This window comes from Labeo rohita, chromosome 16 (genome assembly GCF_022985175.1).
Source record: "Labeo rohita strain BAU-BD-2019 chromosome 16, IGBB_LRoh.1.0, whole genome shotgun sequence".
Taxonomy (NCBI): Eukaryota; Metazoa; Chordata; class Actinopteri; order Cypriniformes; family Cyprinidae; genus Labeo; species Labeo rohita.
The window spans coordinates 18,760,326-18,779,596 of record NC_066884.1 but is presented as its reverse complement, the minus strand read 5'-3'; the positions used below and the strand labels follow the sequence as shown (position 1 = coordinate 18,779,596).

General features: G+C 36.0%; 1 protein-coding gene across 4 annotated transcripts; it reads left to right on the top strand.

Moving 5' to 3' along the window:
• Positions 1-138: 138 nt before the first annotated feature.
• Positions 139-19,109, top strand: LOC127178272 (zinc finger protein ZFAT-like). 4 transcript variants are annotated; one of them, XM_051131020.1, is made up of 16 exons: positions 139-308; positions 4,300-4,461; positions 4,637-4,894; positions 4,967-5,143; positions 5,224-5,377; positions 7,351-8,639; positions 10,313-10,545; positions 10,627-10,711; positions 10,784-10,933; positions 11,019-11,192; positions 12,353-12,441; positions 12,526-12,664; positions 12,785-12,909; positions 14,456-14,576; positions 14,657-14,805; positions 18,392-19,109. In XM_051131020.1, the coding sequence occupies exons 1-16, from the start codon at positions 299-301 to the stop codon at positions 18,620-18,622; spliced, it is 3,546 nt and encodes a 1,181-aa protein (XP_050986977.1). In that variant the 5' UTR covers positions 139-298; the 3' UTR covers positions 18,623-19,109. The 4 variants fall into 4 exon arrangements, with proteins under 4 accessions (XP_050986977.1, XP_050986976.1, XP_050986978.1 ...); XM_051131019.1 differs by having other exon boundaries at positions 139-1,954; positions 18,392-19,108; XM_051131021.1 differs by lacking the exon at positions 139-308 and adding an exon at positions 1,981-2,039.
• The last annotated feature ends 162 nt before the right edge of the window (positions 19,110-19,271 follow it).

The window sequence follows — 19,271 nt, the reverse complement described above, 5'->3', positions numbered from 1 at the left end:
AACAGATTCCTTGTTATCCACGTTTTTTTTCCTCCATCATCAGCAACTTTCATGGACGCACACGGCCGCACGTAGAAGGCGGGATCCTGTTACCATGACAATTACGTCAATATTAGTGTCGGGTAACTAAAGGTCAAACTAAAGACAAGCCAGAGACGGAAGGAAACAGGCTCGGAATGGCGGAGACTAAAGGGTTTTTTGCAGCAAAAAGCCGGAGGAAATCACAGTAATAAACTGCGGTTTAATCGCGTTATCGCTTGAACGGCGGTGCTTTGTCTAAATTGAACAGGATACCCATATGTTACGAGGTACTGGTGCGGCGGGAAGGACAGTCCATGCTAGTTTTGTCTAAATTGGAGCAAAGCTGTAGAGCATAGCTACCGTTAGTTAGCCGTGCTGTGTTGTTCCGTTTAAAGACAGATGACTTTTGCTAACTCTCAGAGCTGTGTTAGACACGAACCAAACGCCTGGATGGCTCTCGATCGCTTTTGTGAGGGTGAAATGCAGTGAAGCTATAGCTTGACTGCTTGCTTCCTCTTCACCCAACTTGGTAGCTGGTAGCAACCCAGGCTTACTTAGTGCAAGTTCTTCTTATTATATTAACTCTTTTCGCACGGTCGTTTGTGTTTGAGACTGCTTCAAAAATGACCGATTTCCTTGTTCCCAAGCAGAGAAACAAGGTTGACCCAATGTCAGGCTACAAACACGAGTGTTTGTTGTTATTATCATTGTTTGGTTTCGCTCAAACTCGGGTCGCGTACGACTGTTATTTACGGTGATGCTCACACATAGAGACCGCACTTCCAGCTGTTGTTGTTTTAAATTAATAACTTGCGTTAAAGATGATAAAAAATAACTTATACGCAAACATGGTATGCGATTGTTCGCATTAAATATCTGTGATTAGACCGTGACACTGTTCATATCTGCAAGGTCTTCATCCTCATCGCGGTCCCTTTGTCATTGACGTGAGGACCTTTAACTTTCAACTCGGCTTCTGCTGTATTTTCACTCCTCGTGTGGACTGTAGGGGGCGGCAAACTCACCACAAACATTTCCATGGTAGACTTAAGAAAAGAATTATGTTTGACATTCATTGTCGTTTTCATATGCTGGTTGTTCATGCCTGTAAACATCCCCGACTGGAAGCTGTGCTATACGTAAAACAAGCTTTCAGTTGGATGTTTGCTGCCATCGTCCAGTTATTTCCTCATAATATAAGTGTGTAATTAAACAGTGCTGCGTCCTAAATGTTGTGTAACAACTTAATAACACTGATGCTTGTTTATCTATGATGTTTTTTTGCTACTATTCCAGTGTAGTCGTTGTAAACATCCTACACTCAGCTGTAATCTGCAAATGAGGCTGGGGGGAGGGTGTTTGCTGTGACTGACTGGAGCTGCTCTGTCATTTAGGAATATAACGTTACTTGACTTTAACGCGAATATATTTTAAGTCGAATATATTCTCTGTTTTGTGAATGTGATTTATCAAAATAAACATTTGAATTAAATTAATGTTTCTTGTTGTTATTAATATTTATTGATTTGACTGACGCTCTTGTTGAGGTGTCGAGTTGCTATACTAATCCATAACGGCCCGCGTTGGCCTTTACATGTTGGCTTTTCTCACTTTGATAAGGGTTTAAACATTCTGTTCACTTTAAGAAAAATGTCTGAATGTCGTACAGCGAGTTTAACCTCCAAAATCCATCTCCAATGAACTCCAGGCCGCAGGTGGCGCGCATTTCTACACGGACGCTTTTTTTTCCCTTGAAGACGAAGATCCATCCGCCATATTTGTTTTCGCAGATTCGACAGAAACCTCTGCAGAAGTAATTTAAGTATAATGAATGCGTTTAAATTGCGCTCTGGCAATACAAACAACGGTTAAATCATTTTCGAGGGCTTTTTACCTATTGCTGGTTTAAAAAGAATGGACACCGTGCAAGCAGGTAAGCACAAACGTGATTTTTAGGATAACTGCGCTCCGAGGAAACGGCTAGTTCCGACGATTCGATAAGGAGACAAATAAATTAGGTAAAACTAGTGGCTTGCAGCTGCACAAGTAACTTTTGCCAGAAGGTGCTTTGTATGGAAATTCAGTTTTATGCTCGCTGTTTATAGTCCTTTGTTGAAATAATACTCTTTACAGCACTTTGAGTATAGACATCGTCTTATTTAATGAAAACTAGTTCCAGTGCCGAAGAGAAAAACACGAAACTGGTCTCGAGTTTACAAAAATGAGATGGCAGGGAATATTACTGGTTTCGTTTTGAAAAAACTAGAGGTTTAGCAATATAAATAACAGTTACATAACACGTATTTGCTTTTGGAAAAATCGACCTTGGTGTGCAGTAACGGGTTTGTCAAAATGTATTGTTGCGTCGTGACATATTTATTGCATCATGTCAAATATCAGAGCTGGGTAACGATAGATTACTTACAAAATGTAATTCGTTACTGATTCCAAATTACATGACAAAAATTGTAGTTAGTAACGTAATGCATTACATTACACATTTTAGGTAATATAATCAGATTACTTTTAGATTACTTTTGATCTAACTTGTTTATCACATTGATTTAAATAGGATAATCTTGTAATATTTTGACAAAAATATAAAGAGTAAGAAAACATATTCTATTTGTTGTTATTAACAATATTTGTGAAGGAACTACATTAAAATAAATCATTTTAAAATCAACTTAAATAAAAACTTACTTAAAAGAAAGTATTTTATTTGTTTACCTGCATGTCATGTGACAATAACCAACCTCAGAGAAGCAATGAACATGCAAATGTGGTAGTTTACTTAATACTTAAAATACTTACTTTAAAATCTCAGGGGTACTTCAAGTAAATATATTAATTTAAAAAAAGACCAGATGACAAAAAAAAGTTTAAGAATTTGTGCATTTTAAAATGTTTGAAAGACAAAGGCTTTTAAAAGTCATTGAAATACATAGTTAAATAACCTACCGTTATAGTTTAAATAAAAATCAATGCATTCGTCAGTAGTTGATGGAATTTTGAAACACTTCTTAAACCTAAAACGATTTTTGTAAATCAGTGGTCAAATGCTGTGTCGCCACCCGACAAATGACTGGTCTCTGTGTAAATATCCACAGAACTGGAAGACTTTCTGAATGTGTGTAAGCGGTAGGCGGTTTTAGAAAGGAAAATTTAAAAGATGAAAAAGAGAAAATTCTGAATAATTTATTGCTATTGTATAAATAATATGTAATCATGTAATCCATAAAAAAGTACCTGTAGTCTGATTATGAAAATATTTAAAAATGTAATCGAATCTAATTACAGGTACGTAATTTTTGGAATTATCTAGATTTGAGGTTTGGTGAAGATTAATAATAAATAAATGGAACTAAATAGGGTTAGATATTACGTATCATTAGAGCCTTATATAATTTACCTATTGCAGCCTGCTTAGTAGTATGCTGTTGTTGTTTTTTATTATTATTATGCAGTAAGACAATAAAAATTACAAATGCAGAAGAGAAATAAGAACTGAGGGTTACATACATTAATCCAAAGCATATGTTAATTTATAAGAATCACACCATGAGTCTTACATGCAGTATCAAAATCTTTCCTGAAAATAAAAAAGGAAGGAGTTTTCTTTGAAAATATACACTTATAAAATTTGGCAAGATATAGCAACAGATTAATAATAAATTTAAAGTTAGAAGGGATTGGATTCAAAGAATAACCAAAAAACGCCTGGACCACAAAACCAGTCATAAGAGTCAACCATCTGAAAGCTGAATAATTTTCTGTTGATGTATGGTTAGTTAGGATAGGACAATATTTGGCTGAGATACAACTATTTGAAAATCTGGAATCTAAGGGTGCAGAAAAATCTAAATATTGAGAAAATCGCCTTTAAAGTTGTTCAAATTAAGTTCTTAGTAATGCATATTACTAATCAAAAAATAAGTTTTGATATATTTACAGTAGGAAATGTACAAAATATCTTTATGAAACATAATCTTTACTTAATATCCTAATGATTTTTGGCATAAAAGAAAAATCTATAACTTTGACCCATACAATGTATTTTCGGCTATTGCTACAAATATATGCTACTTATAATACTTAAAAAATACAAATATATGCTACTTAAGACTGGTTTTGTGGTCCAGGGTCACATATAGATATTTTTTGACAAACGTGATGCTTAGTAGTATGCTACTTTTTCAAGGATACACATACTTGATACTGCTTAATACAAATAATAAACCAAATAAACACTTAAGTCTGCTGTTTTTATATTCACAGATGGTTCATCAGTCTTCATGTGCAAAATATGCAACTTGTTCTCTCCCAGTAAACCACTGCTGCTGTCTCATGTTAATGAGACTCACTCCAATGAAGGAGGTGATCCTGACACTTTTATTATAGCACTTAAGCCTTTAACAACTCAGGAGCCACAGAGTTCAGGTAAGCAGCTTTGAACAGAAATCAGCCTGTATTGGGCATTATTAAGATCCAAACACTGAGAGTAAGGTGAGTTTCCAGTTTAAGCTGATTTAAGCTTAAATTTCATAACTTGATGAAGGCTGTATTATCTTATGTTAAAAAGTATTGAAAAACAAGAATGTCTTCTATCTTGCAGAAGTTGTTGTGAAAAGAAAGCGTGGAAGACCAAAAGGCTCTACTAAGAAAGTCCAACCAGAAAAGGTCCAGAAAAAACCCAATCAGGAGAAAGAGTCCACTGAAATTCAACCGCTGACAGTAGCTGAAGAGCCAAGTGAGGATGGCAGTGATCTGGAGTGCAAGAAATGCAATCGTGTGTTTAGCAACAGGCGACAGATTTCCAAACACATTTGCTTCGTAGGACTGAAAGAGGCTGCTGATGAAGAAGAGTATAATGGTACAAATTCATGCCAAAGCTAATAGCTCTTTCTGCTTTATCAATGTTTCACCTGTCAACTTTGTTGTCCAGGTAATAATACTGATGCAAATAAAATCAGTGATGGAGAGGAGGAGAAAGAGAGGACACCAAAGAAGGCTCGAGCGATGCGGACAGATAAGCTGTCCAGTGCTAAGGACCCTGAATCAGCAAGCGGCAACAAAAACCCTATTATTAGTGTGGTCCTTACCAGTCACGAGGCTATGCCTGGTGAGATGTACATTTAATGTTAGGTGCTCTAATAGTTGAGTGAAATAATGAAATTGACTGTAAGTTTTGCTTTATTGCAGGTGCCTCTAAGATAGTTCCTATTGAAGCAGCTCCAGCTGAACCATCCACCCAGACGGTTGCAGATGCAGGTTCCCAGGAGGCAGCAATGAAAAGGGGATACCAGGAATATGCCATTCAGCAAGCTGCTTATGAAGCGCCCCTCAAATCAAACAGGTTACTATTTCATGGTTTTCCACATAAAAATGGAACTTTTGATTTACAAATCTAGTGAAATTGTAGAAGCACCAAAGGACAGAGTATTAAGATACAATTATTCTGCCATTGTATTACTTTAGAAACATTTACGCTTTAGAGGAAAAGAAGAAGCAGTTTAGAATTTTAAAATTGTGATTTCCAGGCCAAGAGAACTCATGGAAATTAAAAAAATCTCCCCTATAGTATGTATTAGGTCTAGGTAAAAAAAACTGTATATATTGATTTCTTGATTTTAATTGATTCTCATTTTTACGGAACAATATCGATTTTCAGTTTTCAGTGAACAGAACATTGTAGTGCACCTCCCATCCAAAATATTGCAATAAGCTTTGTGCTTTATTACTTTTGATTTGAAACAAAGTCTCAGATTTCAAATTCTGTTCCTTTTATTACAGCATTCAAACAATAAATGCCATTTTGGTGCAGTTCTCAGTTTAAGAGAAGAGCAGTTAATTTAAACCTTCATATTATAGTAATGTAGTACCAACTGACTTTCATGTATATTTTACAGTGTTAGTTAAGAGAATTTTTTTCTTGAGAAAATTTATCAATATCAAATTAAATTTTGAAATCAAAACGAACAGCAAGATTGTGAATCAGAATCGAATTGTGAAATTTATGTCAAAACCCATCCCTAGTATATATACTAGTATTTTTCTAATTGTGTAATGTTTAGAAATGACTTGTTTTACTTATATTATTTGTATTAATTAATGAATTCATTTAATCTATTGCTAACATTTTTTAAATCCCTAACTAGTCGTCAAAAATAACTGAAGAAGTTGTGAAAATTGTTAATGAAAGTAGTTATGAAAGTAATGAAAAAAAAATCATAGTAATGAAAGTAATCTGACATATAAAAGTTGTTGCATTTGTGCTTATCTTGTGAAATTATTTGGTACACTCAAAAAAATGCTGGGTTAAAAAATTGGACAGAACATATGCTGGGTTATTTGAACTCAGCTGGTTGGGTTAAATGTTTTTACCAAACATGGGTTGTGTTTTTAGGTCAACTATTGTTTAAAATTATTATATTACTGGCTTAAAATTGGCTGGAAATTAAAACTCACAGACAGAATTACTTGAAACAGCAATAATAAAAAGTCGATAAAACCACCCATGGACAAAATTAGAACTTTGAAAAAACAAACTGAAGACAAATTTAACTTGTTTGGGTGAATACAGCATAATTTACAATATTACATATATTTAAACTCATTTAACAAGCATTACAGAAATAAAAAAGGCAACATTTAAAAGAAGCATTTTAATTTGTGTATTCAGCCGTTCTCTCTAATTCCTTTTCACAGAAATAGTGCTAATTCTCATGCCAGTGTGTTGCTGAAATCTGAGCCAGTGATGTTCACTGGAGGAACTACGAACCTCAGACTGCCACCTCGCGTTTAAACTCGTATCTGAAAGATCCCGTGACTCCATAACCTGCCCATAAACAAACAGCACAGAGAGCAGAGAACGTATTTAAACATCAAATTAAATAAAATTTTGTATTATAACGAATAAAATGAGTTTATGTTATGCAAGGAAAAAGGCATTTCCATCATGCGAAACAATCGCTGCTGATTCAGCTGAATGATCGCATCCTTGTATGTTGTGTTGCGCAGTATAGTATAATTTACAGCACAGTAAAGACTTTATACATGAAATCAAATGTATACAAACCTTTATTTAGCTTAAAAAGTGCACCAAATCTGTTGCGCTGGGAACCGCTGTAGAGGATGCAAACATCCCGCGCACTGACTGTAACTAACCCAGCAGTTAAGTTAAAGAAAAACTACCCAGCACCTGGAAAAAAATATTAAAAACAACCCAATAAAATGACCCAACAAGCTAAATCCAGCATTTGGTTTAAAAATATTCCAGCATTTTTTAGAGTTTACATTAATTTTAACAAATCATATCTCTCTGCACAGGTTAGGACAGACGCAGCTTAAAATCTTCACATGTGAATACTGCAATAAAGTCTTCAAGTTCAAACATTCACTGCAGGCTCACTTAAGAATCCACACCAATGAGAAACCATTCAAGTGTCCGCAGTGTGACTACGCCAGCGCTATAAAGGCCAATCTTAGCGTTCACATGCGGAAACACACCGGTGAGAAATTCAGCTGTGAGCTGTGCTCATTTAATTGCCTCAGTAAAGGACACCTCAAAGTGCACGTAGAGCGAGTGCACAAGAAGATCAAGCAGCACTGCCGATTCTGCAAGAAAAAATACTCAGACGTGAAGAACCTTCTTAAACACATCCGTGAGACTCACGACATGAACGACAAGAAAGTACAGGACTCCTACAATGAGTACAGCCTCCAGACCAGGGAGGGCAAGAGACAGCTTCTGTACAACTGCCAAATATGTGACCGCAAGTTCAAGAACGAGCTCGAGCGCGACCGTCACATGATGGTTCACGGCAACAAGAGACCCTTCGGCTGCGAACTATGTGATCACGGCTCGACCAAATACCAAGCCTTGCAAGCCCACATCCGAAAGCATCCCTTCATCTACGTGTGTGCCATTTGCCAGGAAAAATTTGTCAGCTCTGTGCGACTGAGGTCGCATCTCAGAGAGTTTCACCCGGAATCGGATGAACCCTCTGCGTTTGCAGACTCCATCAACTCCAGCTTTTGCTTGCTCAAACCAGGCGATGACATTCAGAAGGACATGTTGAACCAGGATGAGCTTAAGATCACAGAAGAGCTTTCGCAGCTTAACGCCCAGGAGCTGTTAACCACAGAAATTACTTGCATGGCTCAAGAGGAGCTTCAAACTCAATGCTCTGATAATTTAGTAGTGGATTCAGACCTTCTCGTACAGAACTCACAGGATGAAAATCCTGTTTCAGACACATCTGCGGTAGCACAAACACAAGAAGATGTGATAAATGCCCAGAGACTTCCAGATGATCAAATTAAAATAGAGTGCAGTATGACAGAAGATCAAATTCATGCTCAAGAAACTGCACCTTTGACGTCTGAAAAAGCACAAACGCACTCCGAGCATCTAGTATCAAAGGATACATTTCCTCAGACTGAGGAAGAGGCGATTGCTCCACAAACTATTGCCGATGAGGACTTACTCAGTTCAGAGGAAGAAGAAATATCTGCTTTTAAGCGGATTGTAGAGCAGATGCAAAAACGACAGCTTAACATGGAAGTGTTTGAACGAATTCGGAAAGTGTACGGAGACCTTGAATGTGAATACTGCGGTATGACTATCTAATATCTACTATAATACAGGGGTGCCCAGTCCTGTTCCAGGAGATCCTACTATTTTACAAAGTTCAGCTCAGATCAAACCCTGATTAAACAACCAGCTAATTAAAACAGGTCATGAACCGCCTTTTCTTATTTATTTGGTACTGTTCTCCAAGTTCAACTTGCAATGTTATCAAAATGTTTACATCAAAAACGCATCGTAATTTAGAAGTAATAGACTATTTTCTGTCCTGTTTTGATCCCCTCATCAAAATGCTCTGTTTGAATAGCTGTGGCGGATTGTAGATTTGGAAGTAAATACCCACTGCTATGATTGGCTAACACTTGTGTATGTTTTACAGCCTACATCTTTATAGATGGGCACTGCTGTGATTTAGGTTAAAAACGCTTAAATACTCAGAACATATCAAACCATTTGTAATAACTAACAAAGCAATAGTGACCACGTAATAAAAACAGTTACTCATGCTTGTGTGGTACGACGTTATTGTCGGCACAGCATCGTCTTTTAGTTTAAATCTTTCTGAAAACCCCACATTGATTTCTCCCTTGTTTGTAAACGAATCCGCAACAAAATGAAGTGGGCCAGGACCGAGGGCCAGTTTTACTAAACAGAGCGCAATTCCGAAACAGCACCGATGGCCCTGGAAATTTCTGTGGGTGATTTACTAACAACATGCAAATTAAAGAATACACATGCGACGTCTCATTTACATATCGACCAATGCAATGTACCAAGCGCAGCGCAAATGAGCGTAGTCGCAAATAAAGAAATAAAGAAGCCACAGTACGCTAAAAAAGAACCAGAAGCCAAAAAATTAAGGGTTGCAAGAAGTTTTGATAGACCTGATATTGACTTTTCCTAGTTGAGCATTCAAAGTCGTCTTTTATTTCCTGAAGCAAATTAAAAATAACATGGCTTGGCAAATGATATGTTCGGATAATGTGCTCTTCTGGCATTCCAAATAATTTAATACGTGTGGAGAAAATCCTCTCCCTTCTCTTCTCTACAGTGCCTCCTCCTAGCTACAACAATTGCAGCCATTGCAAGTGCAAAATAGTTTAAGACATGCTTTTTAATGGCGCAAATACCAGTAGTTTGACAAGCGCAAAAGTGGCCCCATGTTCTTACTGACATGGTCTGGAACTTCATTAAAATAAAGTTTATCCACTCTTTCCTAGTTTCCTCTTTTTTCACAACTTAGCACAGCATCTCGTTGTCTTCGGACCCATCTTTATTGTTTGGTTTCTGCATAGACCTGCGTTTGCCTCTCATGTTATTTACCTTGCATTTGTGAATTGGTGGGCGGGGATAAACAGGCAGTGATGTAGAAGCAGGCGTTGATCTTCTTCTGTGGAGGCAGTGTTTAGCCACACTATTACGTCATAGAGTAGCACATTCCACAGCCTGGCAGATTGGCTTCGATATAAGCTGTTTTTAGACTAACAAGAATGTTTTGAGTTCTGAAACTCACAGGATGTTTTTATACCACAGTGACTTCTTATATGTCAAAAAATCAAGGGGGAAGTTTCTCAATGAAAATGAGAAATGAACCCTGCATGTAGGTAGATCTGCAGGACCAGGATTGGGCATCCCTCATCTATTATCTACGAATATCGCACTTCAATCTCTCTATAACTCTTTGTAACGTTCCTTCAACAGGTAAGCTTTTCTGGTATCAGGTGCACTACAATACGCATGTGCGAACGCACACGAAAGAGCACCTCCATTATTGTTCTCAGTGCAATTATTCCTCCATCACTAAAAACTGCCTGAAGCGCCACGTCATCCAGAGACATTCAGACATCCTGCTGAAGTGTCCCTCTGATGGATGCCAGTACTGTACACCTGACAAATACAAGCTTCAGGCTCATCTTAAAACCCATTCAGACATAGTGAGTGTTGGTAATCTGTTTTTTCTCGAGATACTGGCGCAATTGCTTCTTCATCACATCTTATTACTTTCTCATCCTTAGGTCAAAAAAAGTTTTATATGCCCAGTTTGTCAAGAGTCTGTTCCTGAAGACAAAGTTAGAGCTCATATTAAAAGCAACCATCCAGGTAAGAACAAATCAATCACTCTGAAATGTCCCACAACAGCCCTAAAATAATGAATGTGCTGTTGCTGTATAGATGTGTCGTTGAACTACATCTCAGAAACGTTGGGAATACGTGTACATGTGAAAGGAGTGATCGGGAAACGAGCTTCCAAATGCCCGTACTGTGATTGCTTCTTCACAAGGAATGGGGCAGATCTTCAGCAGCACATATGGGCTCATGAAGGTGGGTTTTATGTCTTTTTTTATACCGTGTTATCACTTAAATTAACTGTTTTAGTGTACTGATTTTGTTCTTTTCATGTCTCCAGGACTGAAACCATACAAATGTTCACAATGTGATTATGCCTCAAGGAGTAAAAGCAACCTCAAAGCCCACATGAATAGACACAGTACTGAGAAAACACATCTTTGTGACCTCTGTGGAAAAAAGTTCAAGTCTAAATGCACTTTGAAAAGTCATAAGCTCATGCACACAGCAGATGGTGGGTTTCTTACTTTGTTTTTACAACTGCATGTGGTTTTATTTGGACTCATGTACTTAAAACAACAAGACCTTCATAATCTGACGTATTTCCAAGTCACCTTGGACAGGGTTATCAAACTAGGGTCTGGAGGCTGCAAGGGGATGCTAGAGGGGCAATGAAAAATGTACAAACTATATACAGGTTTATATAAACCTTGCAGAATCTGCAAAATATTAATTATTTTACCAAAATAAGAGGGATCATACAAAATGCATGTTATTTGTTATTTGATATTTCACAAAAAAGACGTTTACATATAGTCCACAAGAGAAAATAATAGTTGAATTTATAGAAATGACCCCGTTCAAAAGTTTACATACGCTTGAGTTTCAGACGCTCACTGATGCTCCAGAAAGAAAATGATGCATTAAGAGCCGGGGGGTGAAAACTTTTTAAATATGAAGATCAGGGTAAATTTCACTTATTTTATCTTCTGGAAAACATGCAAGTATCTTCTGTAGCTTCTGAAGGGCAGTACTAAATGGAAAAAAATATGATATTCAGGCAAAATAAGAAAAATGTTCACATCTTTATTCTGTTCAAAAGTTTTCACCCCCCAGCTCTTAATGCACCATGTTAACTTCTAAAGCATCAGTGAGCGTTTGAACCTTCTGTAATAGTTGCATATGAGTCCCTCAGTTGTCCTCAGTGTGAAAAGATGGATCTCAAAAATATACAAGTCATTGTTTGAAAGGGTTCAAATTCACAAAAATGCTGAGAAAACAAAGAATTTATGGGACCTAAAGGATTTTTCTGAAGAACAGCAGGCAGTGCAACTGTTTATGAACAACTATCACTAAACAAAAAAGAAAAAAAAAAAAAACAGCTGTGGATCATTCAGGTAAAAACACAGTATTAAGAATAAAGTGTGTGAAAAATTTTGGAACGGGGTCATTTTTATAAAATCAACTATTATTTTCTCTTGTTGACTATATGTAAATGTCCTTTATGTAAAATATCTTTTTCAGATCAGTACTAAATAAAAAATAACATGCATTTTGATTAATCCCTCTTATTTTGGTAACATTTTACAGATTCTGCAAGGCGTTCAGTTGACTGAACTGTAATACAAACTATACTGTGACAGTAACAAAAACTAAATATGAATATAATTGTAGGAAAACAATTCAGATGTACTGAATGTGACTTCACTGCTGCACTGAGACCGCATCTCCTTCGTCACATGGAGCAACATGCTTCTTTCAAAGTAACACCAAAAGCTTCTATTTTTATTTTATGTTGTCATGTGTCCTACAGCCACCATCAAAGCACAATGTTTTGCCTTTCACAGCCTTTCCGTTGTGCGCAGTGCCACTACTCGTGCAACATTTCAGGTTCTCTGAAAAGACACTATAACAAGAAACATCCCAATGCTCAGTACATCAATGCTGGAACAGGAGCGTCTACTTCCGAAACTGTGACAGAGCAAGGCAAGTCCTTTCTCACCAGAAACCAGTATTAACTGCTTAACATATACACTGTTGCTTATAGATATACAATGTTGCCTCAAACAGCATCAGTAATTAAAAAGTGTCTGTATTTGTGATCAGGTGGAGTCAAATGTCCTGTGTGCAATTACGTTTATGGCACTAAATGGGAAATGAACAGACACCTGAAGAGCAAACATGGTCTCAAAGTGGTGGAGACTGACAGTCTGGGTCTGAATCAGTGGGAGGTGAGTCTCCATTATAATTACATGTTACATTTAGTAAAGTCATGTCATGTTCAGGTCATGTTTATTTATAAATGCAAAAACAGCAATAGAAGTTGGCCCGAAGTTCTGTACAATAATATTTAATATTAAATAATATATTAATAACAGTAAACACACAATTCATCCAAGAATGAAAAATCGGTCATCATTTACTCATCCTCATGTGATTCCAAAATCATAAGACTTTGGTTAAATTAAGATATTTTTAGAAAAACCTGCAAGGCTCTCCATAAAAAGTCTAGGTAACGTAAACATAAAATATCCAAAAAGGTCACAAATTAAATTCAGTCTTTTCATGATAATAAATGATCGTATCTCTGCACAAGACTTGGATTTAAGGATTAGTTCACTTCCAGAATAAAAATTTCCTGATAATTAACTCACCCCAATGTCATCCAAGATGTTCATGTCTTTCTTTCTTCAGTCAAAAAGAAATTGAGGTTTTTGAGGAAAACGTTTTTTTCTCCATATAGTGAACTTCAATGATGGTCAATGGGTTAAAGGTCCAAACTTAAAAAAAAAAAAAAGTATATGCCTTTTAACCACAAATGCTTGTTTTGCACTAGCTCAGCATCACATATTACACAGGGAAGTTGGAAAGGAAACATGTGACATAGGTGGAAGTACCAGCGCAGGGTTTACAAAGTGAATATGCAAAGAAAGCCAAACACCCTTTACAAAAAAAAGGTGAAACGATGTTGGACGATTTTGAAATTGGAGGAGAAAATGAGCTGGAGTTTTTCACCCCATACTACCTTTTTGAACCAAAGTAAATAGACGAAGAACTAACCGTGGGTGACATTTCCAACGTTACTATGTAATGTGTGAAGTCGTAGACATGTATCACAGAGCCAGTGCAACACAAGTATTTGTTGTTAAAATGTAGTTTTTTTTTTTTTGTTTTTTTTTTTTTTTTTAGAAAATGACTGATTGTTTTGCTAGATAAGACCCTTATTCCTCGACTGGGATTGTGTAGAGCCCTTTGAAGCTGCACCTCAAATACCTTCTTTTCGACTGAAGAAGGAAAGACATGAGCATCTTGGATGACATGGGTGTGAGTAAATTATCAGGAAATTTTTATTTTGGAAGTGAACTAATCCTTTAAACAGCTTAATTCATATGGATTAATTTTATGATGTCTTTATGACCTTTTTGGATCTTCTAAGTTTTGGTTACCTGGGCTTTCAATGAAGGGACAGAAAGCTCTCAAGTTTCATTAAAAATATTTAAATTTGTGTTCCGAAGATGAACCAAAGTCTTATGGGTTTGCAGCGACATAATGGTGAGCAAACAATGACAGAATTTTCATTTTTGTATAAATAATAATCATTAATAAAATATTAGCAAAATAGTCAAATTACTCCAGCCTTTTCTTATCCTGACAATGATAATATATTTTCTTACTTATAAAGCAGTGCTTGATTGTTAAATGGCCTTAATTCATGACATATTCTTGGAAATAAATGCTACTAGACTCGCTCTTGATCATATTGCTGTGTTCATTCAGGTAGTGGAGTCAGTGGAGGAGCCGGCCATGCAGTATCTTCATATAGCTGAGACTGAGGATCCACAAGGAACCGAGACTGCTGTATCCGCTCTGCAGGACCTGCGCTTCAACACACAAAATGGTCAGAAACAGTAGCTTAATTTCTTGAACAGTTGTTACATTTCTGTAACATCCATATCTAAACTCATTGTTTGTGTTCAGGTGTGGTGTCTGCGGCAGCGGGAGACAGACTAGACCAGGCGTCTGTCAACATCCTGCAGCAGATCATAGAACTGGGCTCGGAGACTCACGATGCGACCGTGGCTTCAGTGGTTGCTATGGCTCCTGGTACAGTTACTGTTGTAGAGCAGGTACGTTTAATATGTACTTTAAACCGGTCATCGGATGCAAAGTTCACTTGTACATGTTGTTTAAACATTAATGTGTGTTGGCAGTGTATGTACAAATCTACCCTATAATGATACAAATCCATGCAGTGGTTTTTAATTAATCTGTAAAAATAATATCCCCTTTTTCAAATCGAGCCATTCTCAGATGCTTGTCAGTGTGGCGTCACACCGACAGAGGCCGCTCCCACGATAGTTGATTGACATGAGAGTCTTACCTCAGGCCCGCCTTAAATCAGTTGTAACAGTCCGACCTCCATTGTTTCGATGCCGGAGCAGGGATGTAAGTTAGACAAGCAGAGCTCATTAACATTTAAAGCAGCCTCGACTAGAACAGGATGATATTTGCAGAGCTCATTTTGACAAGGTAAAAAGGGTGTTGTTTTATACTACCACTGAGAAATTTTAACCAAAGCATGTTATAGACTTTTCATTAAGACCCTAAAGAATCATATCAGCTTGTGGAAAATGGGCATCCGATGACCCCTTTAATAAAGTGTTTGAAATAGTTAAGCTACTTACTACATTTTAAATAGGGTAACTTGTAATCTGCAGCCTATTACATTTCCAAAGTAACCTTCCCAACACTGCTGACTGGAGAGCTGCCCAAACCAAATCTAATATCATTTTACTGAGTTCACAATATATCATCTACACTTTATGCAATGTGATTATTGCTTATGATTAGTCAGTTTTATTGTCTTGCTATGTTTGGATTCACTTTTATGGACATTTTAGTAACTCCCTATAATCAAATGATAGATGTGTGTTGTTCCATATTAATGGTGTCTATATATGTGACCCAGGACCACAAACTCAGTCATTAGGGTAAATTTTTTGAAATTGAGATTTATACATCATCTGAAAGCTGAATAAATAGGACAGGATAATATTTGGCAAAGATACAACTATTTGAACATCTGGAATCTGAGGGTGCAAAAAAAATCCAAATATAGAGAAAATCAAGTATAAAGTTGTCCAAATGAACTTCTTAGCAATGCGTGAAACTAATCAAAAATTAAGTTTTAATATATTTACAGTAGGAAATTTACAAAATATCTTCATGGAACATGATCTTTACTTAATACCCTAATGATTTTTGGCATAAAATAAAAATTGATAATTTTGACCAATACAATGTATTGTTGGCTATTGCTCCAAATATACCTGTGCTACTTATGACTGGTTTTGTGGTCCAGGGTCACATATGAATTTAAGGGGGTCATAGCATGCCATATACTCAGTGTTGGGGAGTAACTAGTTACATGTAATGGAATTACGTAATTTAATTACAAAATACATGTAATTGTAATTAGTTACAGTTACTGATAAAAAATGTGTAATTAAATTACAGTTACTTTTGAAAAATGCCAGTGATTACAAAGGGGATTACATCTGATTTTTTTTCACCCACCCACCCCCACTTACAGATTGAATTGACTTCTTTTAAATTGCATTGATTGCTCTAAAATGAGACACCAATGTTTCAGGAGTTTAGGACACAGAATAGGACACAGGCTTATTCGATAACTGTTTTATTTCCTATTTGGGTTTATGCATAAACTTTATTTTTTAAGATTGTTTTTTCCAAGGCGTTGTTAGATGCTAGTGTTTTCTGTCATAACTATGCAAACATTTGATTTCAAACCCAGTATCATAGCTATTAAACTATTTCTTGTTATGATGTTATTTATGTTATGATCTAGTTAGACATATAGCGCAACTGCACTCATGGTGATCCGAGTTCGATTCCCCTCTCGAGGTCCTTTGCTGCTCCCCTCTCTCCTCCCAGCTATTTCCTGTCATCTCTCTACTGTCCTATCACAATAAAAGGCATAAAAAGCCCAAAAATATAAGTAAAAAAGTCTGAATTTGTGGTGGCTGTGCTTTAAATTATTACACAGCTCAGACTCATTCGGGGCAACTTAAGTTAGTGCTATATGCTTAATCATTTTTTGGCGGAAGCTTTGCATTTGGTTAGCTAATAAAATATTAAAGCTTAATTCAATATTATATGTACAATTTCATAATTCTGTCATCCTGGTATCGTGGACTTGCTCTATTGTTTCATACAAAGCAGCTGCTAACAATTTGTTATTTATTTCTTTATTTTTTGTACACTGTAATAGATTATAAGATAACTAACAAACTAGTACTACTACTTAATTATTTATGTGGTGAAATGTTGTGTAAGAAAACTGACTGCACTATATCCCTAAAATGTCTAGTTTGAACTTGCTGTTTGCTAGCAACTGATTTCTTCATGGAAGCTTTGTGTTCAAATATTTCAGCTCAGATCAGTGTTTCGTGTCTAATAATTTTGACACAAAACATCTAAATAATCTATCAAGCAGCTGTGTAATAAGTGAGATAATGTACATTCAGCCAGTTGCTATCGCAAAATAATCATGTATATTATCCCTTACTTATTATAATCTTAATTCAAGTAATAAAGGATTTTGAAAGTCTGACAGTAATCAGTGTTGAATGCTACTGTAAGGCTAACTCTGCCTGGTTTAAATGTTTCAAAATGATTAACAGTTGAAAATATTAGAAAATTAGAAAAGTAATCAAAAAGTAATTAAAAGTAACAAGTTACATTACTTTAATAGAGTAATTGAAAAGTTACACTACTTATTACATTTTAAATCAAGTAACTTGTAATCTGTAACCTATTACATTTCCAAAGTAACCTTCCCAACACTGCATATACTAAAGTTATAAATATATAAAATTAATACTTTTATTCAGGAAGAATGGATTAATTTGATCAATTATGACAGTAGAGACATTTGTTATGTTACGAAAGATTTATATTTCAATTAAATAATGTTTTTTAAAACTTTCTATTCATCATAGTATCCTGGGGAAAAAATGAACGGTTTTCAAAAAAATATGAAGCACAACTGTTATCAGCATTGATAATAATAAATGTTTCTTCAGCACCAAATTATCATATTAAAATGATTTCTAAAGGATCATGTGACACTGATGACTGGAGTTATGATGCTGAAAATTCAGCTTTGATATTTAAAAATATATTCAAATAGAAAATATGCGTTTTAAAATATAATATTTCACAATGTTTAATGTAGTTTTGATTAAATAAATGCAGCCTTGATAAGCATAAGAGACTTCTTTTAAAAACATTTAAAAAGCTTACCGACCCCAGTATTAACAAAAAATTCAACCTACGCAGTCATGATTTAATTTTCTTTGACCCTTGGAATTAAACAGTCTAATATTGGATCCTGTATACATATCTGAAATGTTCAGAGACCATGTTAAAAATAAACTTCAGCTGCTTGTTTCTAATGTTGGATTTAATTAATCACCCAGTTTGAATCATTGATGTGTGAGACATGCGTTTAGGTATTAATGTCACGTCAGGCATTTGTGAGTCATTTTTGCGTTTTCATTTTAAATAAATGTGCTTTTTGGATCTCTGAAAGGTACACCATGTCTTCAAGCTCTAGAACATTAAGCTTTCCTTAAACTCAAGGACGAGGGAATTCTTTAGTAACAAGAATGTTCTGTCCCATCATCTTAGGTGGAGGAGGAGGAGCCACAGGCCAATCATGCCATGATGATCCAGGATGCACTGCAGCAGGCCACGGTGGGCCTGGGAGAAGAGCACCATCTAGTGGTATCTTCAGATGACATGGAGGGCATCAAAACTGTCACAGTGTATACGCAAGGAGAAGATGCATCCCAGTTCATAGTCTACGTTCAAGAGGCAGTTCAGGAGGCTGTGCAAACTGAGGAGACCACCACAGTATAGACATAGTAAGACAATACATATAGGGGTTTTAAAACTACTAGCTACTACTACTTGTCCTTTGCTATAGTTATTCCAGTCTGGTCTTGAACGGACTATTGCAGCCATACCTATAGATTATAGGGAACTGTCTTGCACAATTGTAAATAATCTGAAATAAACAGTAGCAGTGAAGTGTTGTGCTGCAAAAAATAGATATTTGTCCTGACTAGGGGAATTTGCAGAAGCAATAGGGTGTGGAGTCTTTGCAAATATCTTGAGACATAATCACAGTAGATAAAGCCAGGTGCACATAAAATAGAATCTATTTTAGAAATTAGATTTTTTTATTATTTAGAATTATTTTTCCTGTGCTATTATTACCTGCAAGCGTAAGTATGTATGTAACAGAGTTACTGTGTGACTCTAGCCTCCTCCACACTTTTTATATAAAACTCCCATACAGTGTATGGCTATCATAGTAAATGGAGTTATTTAATGGGTGGTGTTGTGAATTATTGTCTCACTTCATTGAATCATTTCATATTCACATCATTTGTGATTTTGCAAGTAAATGAAAGTCAACTGTTCAGAGGTTTTATGGTAGGTAAGATTTTTGAAAGAATGTTCAGCAAGGCTGCATTTATTTGATCAAAACGTTACAATTTTTGAA

Bases quoted from the DNA above. Each gene is read 5' to 3' on its own strand.
- LOC127178272 (XM_051131019.1), top strand. The intron at 5,144-5,223 runs GTGAGATGTACA...GCTTTATTGCAG, and splicing joins CAGTCACGAGGCTATGCCTG to GTGCCTCTAAGATAGTTCCT. The intron at 14,577-14,656 runs GTCAGAAACAGT...GTTTGTGTTCAG, and splicing joins GCGCTTCAACACACAAAATG to GTGTGGTGTCTGCGGCAGCG.